Here is a 13,386-nt window from a genome sequence, read left to right on the forward strand (position 1 = left end):
TGCTCAAGCCCTGACCCCCTGGGCCCCTGGGCTGCCCCGCCCCGATAGGAATTCATTCCTTCAGCCCAATGCAGCCAATCGGGACGGTCCACGCCTGGTGGACTGCTGTGCCCCGCAGGTTCATTAGGTTAATTGCAGCCTGGACACACCCCACTGAGTTCTACCGTTGGCCCTCCATGTTCCCAGCTTCCACATCTGTGGATTCCAAAAGACAGAGAGAGTATCTTCTTGGGAGTAAAAGCGAAAATAACAACACCGCAAGACAGAATCGTAGGAAGAGGAACCAACAGAGGATGACAGCTCTTTACCTGGGATTGACGTTGTGTGAGGGGACTTGGAAACCTTGGTAGAAAAGTGGGATTAAGGGAGAAAGAGGAAAAAGGCGTATTTTACTCCTCAACCTCGGCTCCATCAACATCAAGACCCTTCTGGAAGCGGTGTCTTTTCCCCGCCGTCTAGCCCATCCCTAAAGCCCCCAGGGTCCTGGGAATTTAACTATTTCCATGCAATCTCTTTTCCATTGTTAACTGAAGAAAACTGGGTGCCCCTTACAGGTTTTCCAAGACAAGGAAACAAAGAGAAGTCAGCAGGCGCCAAATCAGGACTGTGAGGTGGACGCCTCACGGTTTCCCATGGCAAGTCTTGCCCAGCTGCCCTTGTTCGAAGAAAGGCATGATCAGGAACACTGTCGTGGTGGAGAAGAACTCTCTGGTGGGGACCTTCTTCGCTCCAGCTTTGGCTAACTTTCTGAAAACGCTCTGCTAGCGAGCAGATGTGATCAGGGTTTGGCCCTGCAGAAAGTCAACCAGCAGAATCCCTCTAGCATCCCCCCCCCGCCCCCCCCGCAACGGTTGCCATGACCTCTGCTCTTGACTGCTCCTCTGCAGCTTCGACTGGAGCACTGCCACCTCTTGGTAGCCATGGCTTCGTGCTTGGTCTTCAGGATCCTGCCGGTAGAGCCAGGTTTCATCTCCTGTGACCAATCTTGGAAGAAATGCTTCAGGATCTTGCTCCCACCGGTTGTTTAAAATCTCCTCGGAAAGGCTTGCTCTGGCCTGCAGCTGATATTGGTGCCACGGTTTGGGCAGCCGAGTTCCACTCTCACCTTTCAGTCCAAATGAGGAAAACAGAACCATTTGAAGTGTCTATGGTGTCGGCTATTGTTTCTGCTGTCAGCGGCGATTTCGCTTAATGTTTACATTCTCACGTGACTTTCTCTCTCTCTCTCTCTCTCAGTGTGTGTGTGTGTGTGTGTGTGTGTGTGTGTGTGTGTGTGTTTCTTCCGCAGACAGATAATCGTTATAGCCTGAGAATCGGGGAATGGGGATTCGGGTGTTAAGCCTTTTCTGAGAATTACCCTCCGTGTTGTGTAGAGAAATAAATAAATTTGCTGTGTTTCCAGACTTCCAGCTGCCTCACGAAGAGGATCGTAGTGCAATACTGGCGATGCTTCCAGAGCTCCCTGAATGAGGTTTATCTTGTAAACAGGTGGGAAGAGAATTGAGCTGTCCTGGGTCAGTGTGGTAATGTTACAGCAGGATCCTTAGGTTGATGCTGAATTCTATCTGGGGTAGATTTATATTTTGTGCGGGGGTTGTTTCCTTTCTGTGTTTTCGAGCGGGATTGTCGCTGTGGGAGCAGGGATCTGCTAAGGTTTGTCTCGTTCTCCAGTAATGAATGAGTTTAATGGGTGCAGCCGCTGTTTTCAGTAGCATGCCAGTGGGGGCATCGATGAGCTATGAGGGGCTAGAGCTTGCTCGGATTGTTTCCTTGTGTTTGTGTTTTGAGTTGCGTTTGCTTGTATCATGTTTGTTTTCCATTTTGGCAGGGGAAGCGTTTTCCAGGAAGAAAGGTTGTTGCCAGTGGATTTGGTTCCGAGGGGCTGGGGTTTCTGGCTGGGAGTGGGGAGGGGCTGCACGGTGATCGGTGGCTACTCCACCTCCAGAAAGAGCGTGTGGCTTCTCTGCCTTGGGGAGGATATTCTGCTCTCTTGTGAGTTTTGCAAGCCACCCGAGATTCTCTCTTGAATTGCTGTCAAGAAATAGAGACCGGCGTTGTCTCTGGCCCTTGCTGGGGAAGCTTTTCTGAGGTTTTGTGTTTTTAATTTGAGACGGAGTTTGGCTTTTGATGTCCAGGCTGGAGTGCAATGGTGGGATCTGGGCTCACTGCAAACTCGGCCTCCCGGGTTCAAGCGATTCTCCTGTCTCAGCCCCCTGAGTAGCTGGGATTACAGGCGCTCGCCAGCAAGCCCAACCGAGTTTCGTCTTTTTAGAAGAGACCGGATTTCCTCATGCTGGTCAGGCTGGTCTGCAACTCCGCACCTCAGGGGGTCCGCCGGCCTCCACCTCCCAAAGCGATGGGAATAGAGGCGTGAGTCACCGTGCCCGGACATGTCTGAGTTTCACAGGGTCGCTTGATTGGATTATGTCCCCTTCCCCGGAACGAATGCTTTTCTGCCTTCCTTAAGGGTAGTATCTCTGTGGCACCCTGTTCTGGCTCCTTACGTGCTCTTCAGGCTTGAAGGCCTCTTTTCACGTGCACCGGCATCCACTCAGGTGCCTGCTTCCAGAAGCTTCCCAGCACCCACTCTGCTGACAGCCAAGGGCACAGGACTTTGATCTCTTCTGCTGCCCTTGCTGGGTTTTGCCTTGCGGCTTAGGTCTTTCTATTTCTCTCTCTACCCCTCACTGTCGGTAACGCCTAAGAACCAAGTTTACTTAATGGTGTGTGTGTGTGTGTGCGCGTGCGTGTGCCTGCTTATGCGTGCGTGCTTATGCGTGCGTGCGTGTGTGTGCGTGTGTCTTTCTTTGTGTGTATGTGTGTGTGTCGTATCTGGCACACGGACCTGTCATTAGCAGCCCGCGTGAAGCCAACAAATGCCCTGAGTTAGAATGCAAACTTTCACCAAAGCTTGCAGGAGCTCGTAGGAGGTGAACTCAGGGTAGTTAACCCGGTCATCTCACGGTAATTAGAAACTCTGATTGGCAGGTTTAGACTTCCTGATCGAGAACCTAAAGAAGCTGATTAAGGTGTCGCCATTCTTTCACAGGGGTTCTGGGTGAAAAGATTGGGATTGATTCTTTGCGGTGCTTAGTAAAAGTAGTTTGACTTAAGGAACGTAACAGTTGTTAGCATTTATGTATGAAATCCAAGAGTTCCTCTCTTCAAATAAACAGCAGGTTTCTTTGAGATGTGCTCCGCTTGTGTCACCCCGGCTGGAGTGCAGTGGAATGAGGAAGGGTCACTGCAGCCTCCGCTTGCCCAGCTCAGGCGATCCTGCCACCTCAGCCCTCTAAGAAGCTGGGACCACAGGGGCCGTGCCACCACGCCGGGCTCATTTTGGTATCTTTTGTGGAGACGGGGTTTCTCCGTTTGGCCCAGCCTGTTCTCCACCTCCTGGGCTGCAGCGATCTGCTTTCCTCGGCCTCCCAGAGGAGGATGGCTGACGATTACAGGATCATGCCCGGCCTTTTCTCTAAAAGAAAACACCAACAGCAAGAAATCATTTTGCGTAGTCGGAGTTATCAGTGTCAACTGATGGATTGAGAGTTTGTGTCTAAGAAGTCCTTCCTTATGTACTGGATGGTTTCAAAAGAAAGGAAAAAAGACGAAAGGGAATCTCACATCTTGTACCTGATTTGTGATTGCAACTAGGGCGTTATTTAAAAGACGATCAGTGAACCACCAAAGTGGAATTGATCCGAATGCGTTCATAAAATCTTCTGAATTCTGAGGTGTCCTCCAAGCAGGGAGGCAGTGGCTGGGTGTGGGAGGCAAAAATCGCAGGGCCAGCACTTGACACCTGCAGGATTGGGAGGCTGAACTTTGCACCAAGCCAAGGGTTCTGGTGTCCGTCGGAAGTTTCGTTCCCCAACCCGCATTGACTTTGCATTGGCCCTCCTCCCCCCAGATTTTATGTGTAAGGCAAGTCCTGAGTTTATCGTCGGGAGAATCTTCCCTTGTAGTCTCGAATTGCCTTGGCCATCAGCGGGGCCACTTTCTTGGCAGCCTGTTTTCGGGTTTTGTCCGCGGGCGCCGCGTGCTGATTGCTGCTGCCGCCGCTAATGCTGCCGCCGTCGCCGTCCCCGAGTCCGGAGGGAGCCTGGCTGCTTCCTGCGGGCTTGGGGGCTGGCTCGATGTCTCCATTTCGGGGGTCAGCGGCTCCTGCAGACTCCTCTTGCCTCCTGGAAGCATCATAAGGCGTCTTGGCCACAGAGTTGAAACAGATCATCTTTGTCTGTCGGCCGCTGGGTTTGTTTTCACGTGCGGATCGGATTTTCGTGGTCACTACTCGCAGCCGCTGCTCTCGGGCGTCCCGAAGCCGCAGGTACAGCTCCCGCCAAGACTCGTGCTCCCGTGGCTTTTCTTCCTTGAAGTCCCGGAGACAATGAATCCTCCATAATTCATCTGTCTCTCGAGCGAGTGCGGGATTGTCTTTCTCTGTGCGGTAGAGCTGATCGGGCGTCCACCCTTCCAGAACGGGTTCAAGAACCGAGTAGGGGACCCCTTCCACGTCGCCGAGGGCGTCCGGATTGTTCCTAGGCACCCGGAGGCACTGCTGGCGCAGCGTCGGCACCTGGAGCTGGCAGGCAGGCCTGGAGCCCGAGTACACCGGCATCTTAGCGTTCACTCTGCGTCCAGGGAAAGCAGCTTCCTCCTGGAGCGTTGGCGCGGAGAGTGCTTCTGGGTTTGCCTGGGAGGTCATGGCCTCAAAAGCGGACAGCAGATCGTAGTTGGCCTGCATCCAGGCCTCTGAGGGGTCCCAGAGCTCTGAGAAGACATGGCTGGGCACCGTTTTCGGCCCGGCGGAATCGGCGCCGGCCGCCTGCAGCCTCTCTGACTGGCTTTCCTGGACAGGAGGCGATTTCTGAGCCGAAGCCCCTCGGGACGGTTTGTGCCCCTTGCTGTGGCTCCCCACCGCTTCCCCCTGGGGTTGGCCCTGGCAGCCTTGACCCGGCAGAGGCCCACCCTGAGCGGCGTGAGCGTGGCCTCTCCCGGGTTGCTCCCCGGGCACAGCGGGCTCAGGGCCCTCGGGCATCGGGAGGGGAGCGGTGCGCGTTGGAGGGTCCCGATGGGGGCCGGAATCAGCTGGGGCCATTCTGGGGCGCTTTCTCTCGGCTCTGGGCTCGCGACTGGGAGACCTCGGGTGAGGTCTCTGTTGCCCCGGAGGTGTTGTGCGTGCTGTCCGTCTGTGCTCAGGGCTGTGAGATGGGCTCCTGGGGGCCGTCGCGTTTTCTGGGAAGCCCCAGGCCTTTCCCCGGTCCTGAAGAGCCTCCCCGAAGCGCTGTCGGGAAGCGCTCTCCTCAGGGTCCTGTGGGTCAGGCCCGGTGTTTCGGTCCACGAGCACCAGCTTCTTCCACCGGGCCGCCAAGTCTCTGGCAAAGTCGCCCACGTGCTGGTGCTTCCGCAGGCGCTTCACCGTCTTTCTGATTCCAGTCTCCGCCAGGATGTCTGCCGTCATGGGCAAGGCGGAGAGTTTCTGCAAATATTTCTCTAGCTTTTTCGGGTCCGTCTTAGTGGCCAGACGCACCTGCAGCTTCTTCACTGCGGGCAGCGTAGTGGACCCTGCCGCCATCTCGCCAGAGCTGTGCAGGCGTCGCTGTCCTCACGGTCGCGGCTCTGTCCGAGCTCGGGGCGGCGGCACAGGCAGTCTGGGGTGGCCGGTCCTCGCTGACCGGTCGCCAGGCAGCGACCTCGGGATGTGGAGTCACAGCCTGGAGCGAGCTGGGTCCTCGGAGCAGCGGGCCACTTGGTCCGGAACGCCGGTCCTTGCAGACAGCTGAGCAGGCCCGCTTCTGTTCCTCGGGATGTGCAGCCGCAGCCTGGAGTGACCTGTGCGGTGCGCCGTCCAAGGCGGAGTGAAGCTCCGCTGCCAGAGCCCGGCCTTATATAGCCAGTCCCGGGCCCACCCAGTGCTCAAGCCCTGACCCCCTGGGCCCCTGGGCTGCCCCGCCCCGATAGGAATTCATTCCTTCAGCCCAACGCAGCCAATCGGGACGGTCCACGCCTGGTGGACTGCTGTGCCCCGCAGGTTCATTAGGTTAATTGCAGCCTGGACACACCCCACTGAGTTCTACCGTTGGCCCTCCATGTTCCCAGCTTCCACATCTGTGGATTCCAAAAGACAGAGAGAGTATCTTCTTGGGAGTAAAAGCGAAAATAACAACACCGCAAGACAGAATCGTAGGAAGAGGAACCAACAGAGGATGACAGCTCTTTACCTGGGATTGACGTTGTGTGAGGGGACTTGGAAACCTTGGTAGAAAAGTGGGATTAAGGGAGAAAGAGGAAAAAGGCGTATTTTACTCCTCAACCTCGGCTCCATCAACATCAAGACCCTTCTGGAAGCGGTGTCTTTTCCCCGCCGTCTAGCCCATCCCTAAAGCCCCCAGGGTCCTGGGAATTTAACTATTTCCATGCAATCTCTTTTCCATTGTTAACTGAAGAAAACTGGGTGCCCCTTACAGGTTTTCCAAGACAAGGAAACAAAGAGAAGTCAGCAGGCGCCAAATCAGGACTGTGAGGTGGACGCCTCACGGTTTCCCATGGCAAGTCTTGCCCAGCTGCCCTTGTTCGAAGAAAGGCATGATCAGGAACACTGTCGTGGTGGAGAAGAACTCTCTGGTGGGGACCTTCTTCGCTCCAGCTTTGGCTAACTTTCTGAAAACGCTCTGCTAGCGAGCAGATGTGATCAGGGTTTGGCCCTGCAGAAAGTCAACCAGCAGAATCCCTCTAGCATCCCCCCCCGCCCCCCCCGCAACGGTTGCCATGACCTCTGCTCTTGACTGCTCCTCTGCAGCTTCGACTGGAGCACTGCCACCTCTTGGTAGCCATGGCTTCGTGCTTGGTCTTCAGGATCCTGCCGGTAGAGCCAGGTTTCATCTCCTGTGACCAATCTTGGAAGAAATGCTTCAGGATCTTGCTCCCACCGGTTGTTTAAAATCTCCTCGGAAAGGCTTGCTCTGGCCTGCAGCTGATATTGGTGCCACGGTTTGGGCAGCCGAGTTCCACTCTCACCTTTCAGTCCAAATGAGGAAAACAGAACCATTTGAAGTGTCTATGGTGTCGGCTATTGTTTCTGCTGTCAGCGGCGATTTCGCTTAATGTTTACATTCTCACGTGACTTTCTCTCTCTCTCTCTCTCTCAGTGTGTGTGTGTGTGTGTGTGTGTGTGTGTGTGTGTGTGTGTTTCTTCCGCAGACAGATAATCGTTATAGCCTGAGAATCGGGGAATGGGGATTCGGGTGTTAAGCCTTTTCTGAGAATTACCCTCCGTGTTGTGTAGAGAAATAAATAAATTTGCTGTGTTTCCAGACTTCCAGCTGCCTCACGAAGAGGATCGTAGTGCAATACTGGCGATGCTTCCAGAGCTCCCTGAATGAGGTTTATCTTGTAAACAGGTGGGAAGAGAATTGAGCTGTCCTGGGTCAGTGTGGTAATGTTACAGCAGGATCCTTAGGTTGATGCTGAATTCTATCTGGGGTAGATTTATATTTTGTGCGGGGGTTGTTTCCTTTCTGTGTTTTCGAGCGGGATTGTCGCTGTGGGAGCAGGGATCTGCTAAGGTTTGTCTCGTTCTCCAGTAATGAATGAGTTTAATGGGTGCAGCCGCTGTTTTCAGTAGCATGCCAGTGGGGGCATCGATGAGCTATGAGGGGCTAGAGCTTGCTCGGATTGTTTCCTTGTGTTTGTGTTTTGAGTTGCGTTTGCTTGTATCATGTTTGTTTTCCATTTTGGCAGGGGAAGCGTTTTCCAGGAAGAAAGGTTGTTGCCAGTGGATTTGGTTCCGAGGGGCTGGGGTTTCTGGCTGGGAGTGGGGAGGGGCTGCACGGTGATCGGTGGCTACTCCACCTCCAGAAAGAGCGTGTGGCTTCTCTGCCTTGGGGAGGATATTCTGCTCTCTTGTGAGTTTTGCAAGCCACCCGAGATTCTCTCTTGAATTGCTGTCAAGAAATAGAGACCGGCGTTGTCTCTGGCCCTTGCTGGGGAAGCTTTTCTGAGGTTTTGTGTTTTTAATTTGAGACGGAGTTTGGCTTTTGATGTCCAGGCTGGAGTGCAATGGTGGGATCTGGGCTCACTGCAAACTCGGCCTCCCGGGTTCAAGCGATTCTCCTGTCTCAGCCCCCTGAGTAGCTGGGATTACAGGCGCTCGCCAGCAAGCCCAACCGAGTTTCGTCTTTTTAGAAGAGACCGGATTTCCTCATGCTGGTCAGGCTGGTCTGCAACTCCGCACCTCAGGGGGTCCGCCGGCCTCCACCTCCCAAAGCGATGGGAATAGAGGCGTGAGTCACCGTGCCCGGACATGTCTGAGTTTCACAGGGTCGCTTGATTGGATTATGTCCCCTTCCCCGGAACGAATGCTTTTCTGCCTTCCTTAAGGGTAGTATCTCTGTGGCACCCTGTTCTGGCTCCTTACGTGCTCTTCAGGCTTGAAGGCCTCTTTTCACGTGCACCGGCATCCACTCAGGTGCCTGCTTCCAGAAGCTTCCCAGCACCCACTCTGCTGACAGCCAAGGGCACAGGACTTTGATCTCTTCTGCTGCCCTTGCTGGGTTTTGCCTTGCGGCTTAGGTCTTTCTATTTCTCTCTCTACCCCTCACTGTCGGTAACGCCTAAGAACCAAGTTTACTTAATGGTGTGTGTGTGTGTGTGCGCGTGCGTGTGCCTGCTTATGCGTGCGTGCTTATGCGTGCGTGCGTGTGTGTGCGTGTGTCTTTCTTTGTGTGTATGTGTGTGTGTCGTATCTGGCACACGGACCTGTCATTAGCAGCCCGCGTGAAGCCAACAAATGCCCTGAGTTAGAATGCAAACTTTCACCAAAGCTTGCAGGAGCTCGTAGGAGGTGAACTCAGGGTAGTTAACCCGGTCATCTCACGGTAATTAGAAACTCTGATTGGCAGGTTTAGACTTCCTGATCGAGAACCTAAAGAAGCTGATTAAGGTGTCGCCATTCTTTCACAGGGGTTCTGGGTGAAAAGATTGGGATTGATTCTTTGCGGTGCTTAGTAAAAGTAGTTTGACTTAAGGAACGTAACAGTTGTTAGCATTTATGTATGAAATCCAAGAGTTCCTCTCTTCAAATAAACAGCAGGTTTCTTTGAGATGTGCTCCGCTTGTGTCACCCCGGCTGGAGTGCAGTGGAATGAGGAAGGGTCACTGCAGCCTCCGCTTGCCCAGCTCAGGCGATCCTGCCACCTCAGCCCTCTAAGAAGCTGGGACCACAGGGGCCGTGCCACCACGCCGGGCTCATTTTGGTATCTTTTGTGGAGACGGGGTTTCTCCGTTTGGCCCAGCCTGTTCTCCACCTCCTGGGCTGCAGCGATCTGCTTTCCTCGGCCTCCCAGAGGAGGATGGCTGACGATTACAGGATCATGCCCGGCCTTTTCTCTAAAAGAAAACACCAACAGCAAGAAATCATTTTGCGTAGTCGGAGTTATCAGTGTCAACTGATGGATTGAGAGTTTGTGTCTAAGAAGTCCTTCCTTATGTACTGGATGGTTTCAAAAGAAAGGAAAAAAGACGAAAGGGAATCTCACATCTTGTACCTGATTTGTGATTGCAACTAGGGCGTTATTTAAAAGACGATCAGTGAACCACCAAAGTGGAATTGATCCGAATGCGTTCATAAAATCTTCTGAATTCTGAGGTGTCCTCCAAGCAGGGAGGCAGTGGCTGGGTGTGGGAGGCAAAAATCGCAGGGCCAGCACTTGACACCTGCAGGATTGGGAGGCTGAACTTTGCACCAAGCCAAGGGTTCTGGTGTCCGTCGGAAGTTTCGTTCCCCAACCCGCATTGACTTTGCATTGGCCCTCCTCCCCCCAGATTTTATGTGTAAGGCAAGTCCTGAGTTTATCGTCGGGAGAATCTTCCCTTGTAGTCTCGAATTGCCTTGGCCATCAGCGGGGCCACTTTCTTGGCAGCCTGTTTTCGGGTTTTGTCCGCGGGCGCCGCGTGCTGATTGCTGCTGCCGCCGCTAATGCTGCCGCCGTCGCCGTCCCCGAGTCCGGAGGGAGCCTGGCTGCTTCCTGCGGGCTTGGGGGCTGGCTCGATGTCTCCATTTCGGGGGTCAGCGGCTCCTGCAGACTCCTCTTGCCTCCTGGAAGCATCATAAGGCGTCTTGGCCACAGAGTTGAAACAGATCATCTTTGTCTGTCGGCCGCTGGGTTTGTTTTCACGTGCGGATCGGATTTTCGTGGTCACTACTCGCAGCCGCTGCTCTCGGGCGTCCCGAAGCCGCAGGTACAGCTCCCGCCAAGACTCGTGCTCCCGTGGCTTTTCTTCCTTGAAGTCCCGGAGACAATGAATCCTCCATAATTCATCTGTCTCTCGAGCGAGTGCGGGATTGTCTTTCTCTGTGCGGTAGAGCTGATCGGGCGTCCACCCTTCCAGAACGGGTTCAAGAACCGAGTAGGGGACCCCTTCCACGTCGCCGAGGGCGTCCGGATTGTTCCTAGGCACCCGGAGGCACTGCTGGCGCAGCGTCGGCACCTGGAGCTGGCAGGCAGGCCTGGAGCCCGAGTACACCGGCATCTTAGCGTTCACTCTGCGTCCAGGGAAAGCAGCTTCCTCCTGGAGCGTTGGCGCGGAGAGTGCTTCTGGGTTTGCCTGGGAGGTCATGGCCTCAAAAGCGGACAGCAGATCGTAGTTGGCCTGCATCCAGGCCTCTGAGGGGTCCCAGAGCTCTGAGAAGACATGGCTGGGCACCGTTTTCGGCCCGGCGGAATCGGCGCCGGCCGCCTGCAGCCTCTCTGACTGGCTTTCCTGGACAGGAGGCGATTTCTGAGCCGAAGCCCCTCGGGACGGTTTGTGCCCCTTGCTGTGGCTCCCCACCGCTTCCCCCTGGGGTTGGCCCTGGCAGCCTTGACCCGGCAGAGGCCCACCCTGAGCGGCGTGAGCGTGGCCTCTCCCGGGTTGCTCCCCGGGCACAGCGGGCTCAGGGCCCTCGGGCATCGGGAGGGGAGCGGTGCGCGTTGGAGGGTCCCGATGGGGGCCGGAATCAGCTGGGGCCATTCTGGGGCGCTTTCTCTCGGCTCTGGGCTCGCGACTGGGAGACCTCGGGTGAGGTCTCTGTTGCCCCGGAGGTGTTGTGCGTGCTGTCCGTCTGTGCTCAGGGCTGTGAGATGGGCTCCTGGGGGCCGTCGCGTTTTCTGGGAAGCCCCAGGCCTTTCCCCGGTCCTGAAGAGCCTCCCCGAAGCGCTGTCGGGAAGCGCTCTCCTCAGGGTCCTGTGGGTCAGGCCCGGTGTTTCGGTCCACGAGCACCAGCTTCTTCCACCGGGCCGCCAAGTCTCTGGCAAAGTCGCCCACGTGCTGGTGCTTCCGCAGGCGCTTCACCGTCTTTCTGATTCCAGTCTCCGCCAGGATGTCTGCCGTCATGGGCAAGGCGGAGAGTTTCTGCAAATATTTCTCTAGCTTTTTCGGGTCCGTCTTAGTGGCCAGACGCACCTGCAGCTTCTCCACTGCGGGCAGCGTAGTGGACCCTGCCGCCATCTCGCCAGAGCTGTGCAGGCGTCGCTGTCCTCACGGTCGCGGCTCTGTCCGAGCTCGGGGCGGCGGCACAGGCAGTCTGGGGTGGCCGGTCCTCGCTGACCGGTCGCCAGGCAGCGACCTCGGGATGTGGAGTCACAGCCTGGAGCGAGCTGGGTCCTCGGAGCAGCGGGCCACTTGGTCCGGAACGCCGGTCCTTGCAGACAGCTGAGCAGGCCCGCTTCTGTTCCTCGGGATGTGCAGCCGCAGCCTGGAGTGACCTGTGCGGTGCGCCGTCCAAGGCGGAGTGAAGCTCCGCTGCCAGAGCCCGGCCTTATATAGCCAGTCCCGGGCCCACCCAGTGCTCAAGCCCTGACCCCCTGGGCCCCTGGGCTGCCCCGCCCCGATAGGAATTCATTCCTTCAGCCCAATGCAGCCAATCGGGACGGTCCACGCCTGGTGGACTGCTGTGCCCCGCAGGTTCATTAGGTTAATTGCAGCCTGGACACACCCCACTGAGTTCTACCGTTGGCCCTCCATGTTCCCAGCTTCCACATCTGTGGATTCCAAAAGACAGAGAGAGTATCTTCTTGGGAGTAAAAGCGAAAATAACAACACCGCAAGACAGAATCGTAGGAAGAGGAACCAACAGAGGATGACAGCTCTTTACCTGGGATTGACGTTGTGTGAGGGGACTTGGAAACCTTGGTAGAAAAGTGGGATTAAGGGAGAAAGAGGAAAAAGGCGTATTTTACTCCTCAACCTCGGCTCCATCAACATCAAGACCCTTCTGGAAGCGGTGTCTTTTCCCCGCCGTCTAGCCCATCCCTAAAGCCCCCAGGGTCCTGGGAATTTAACTATTTCCATGCAATCTCTTTTCCATTGTTAACTGAAGAAAACTGGGTGCCCCTTACAGGTTTTCCAAGACAAGGAAACAAAGAGAAGTCAGCAGGCGCCAAATCAGGACTGTGAGGTGGACGCCTCACGGTTTCCCATGGCAAGTCTTGCCCAGCTGCCCTTGTTCGAAGAAAGGCATGATCAGGAACACTGTCGTGGTGGAGAAGAACTCTCTGGTGGGGACCTTCTTCGCTCCAGCTTTGGCTAACTTTCTGAAAACGCTCTGCTAGCGAGCAGATGTGATCAGGGTTTGGCCCTGCAGAAAGTCAACCAGCAGAATCCCTCTAGCATCCCCCCCCGCCCCCCCCGCAACGGTTGCCATGACCTCTGCTCTTGACTGCTCCTCTGCAGCTTCGACTGGAGCACTGCCACCTCTTGGTAGCCATGGCTTCGTGCTTGGTCTTCAGGATCCTGCCGGTAGAGCCAGGTTTCATCTCCTGTGACCAATCTTGGAAGAAATGCTTCAGGATCTTGCTCCCACCGGTTGTTTAAAATCTCCTCGGAAAGGCTTGCTCTGGCCTGCAGCTGATATTGGTGCCACGGTTTGGGCAGCCGAGTTCCACTCTCACCTTTCAGTCCAAATGAGGAAAACAGAACCATTTGAAGTGTCTATGGTGTCGGCTATTGTTTCTGCTGTCAGCGGCGATTTCGCTTAATGTTTACATTCTCACGTGACTTTCTCTCTCTCTCTCTCTCTCAGTGTGTGTGTGTGTGTGTGTGTGTGTGTGTGTGTGTGTGTGTTTCTTCCGCAGACAGATAATCGTTATAGCCTGAGAATCGGGGAATGGGGATTCGGGTGTTAAGCCTTTTCTGAGAATTACCCTCCGTGTTGTGTAGAGAAATAAATAAATTTGCTGTGTTTCCAGACTTCCAGCTGCCTCACGAAGAGGATCGTAGTGCAATACTGGCGATGCTTCCAGAGCTCCCTGAATGAGGTTTATCTTGTAAACAGGTGGGAAGAGAATTGAGCTGTCCTGGGTCAGTGTGGTAATGTTACAGCAGGATCCTTAGGTTGATGCTGAATTC

General features: G+C 55.2%; 2 protein-coding genes across 16 annotated transcripts in view; one reads left to right on the forward strand and one right to left on the reverse strand.

The window, feature by feature from the left end:
- The window catches only part of KATNAL2 (katanin catalytic subunit A1 like 2), a 298,323-nt gene that overhangs the window by 123,892 nt on the left and 161,045 nt on the right, over nucleotides 1–13,386 (forward strand). The gene's annotated exons all lie outside the window — the stretch shown is intronic.
- LOC129394572 (elongin-A3-like) lies at nucleotides 9,850–11,487 on the reverse strand. The gene has a single exon (XM_055102402.1). The coding sequence runs from the start codon at nucleotides 11,485–11,487 to the stop codon at nucleotides 9,850–9,852; it is 1,638 nt and encodes a 545-aa protein (XP_054958377.1).

This window comes from Pan paniscus, chromosome 17 (assembly GCF_029289425.2).
Source record: "Pan paniscus chromosome 17, NHGRI_mPanPan1-v2.0_pri, whole genome shotgun sequence".
Classification (NCBI taxonomy): Eukaryota; Metazoa; Chordata; class Mammalia; order Primates; family Hominidae; genus Pan; species Pan paniscus.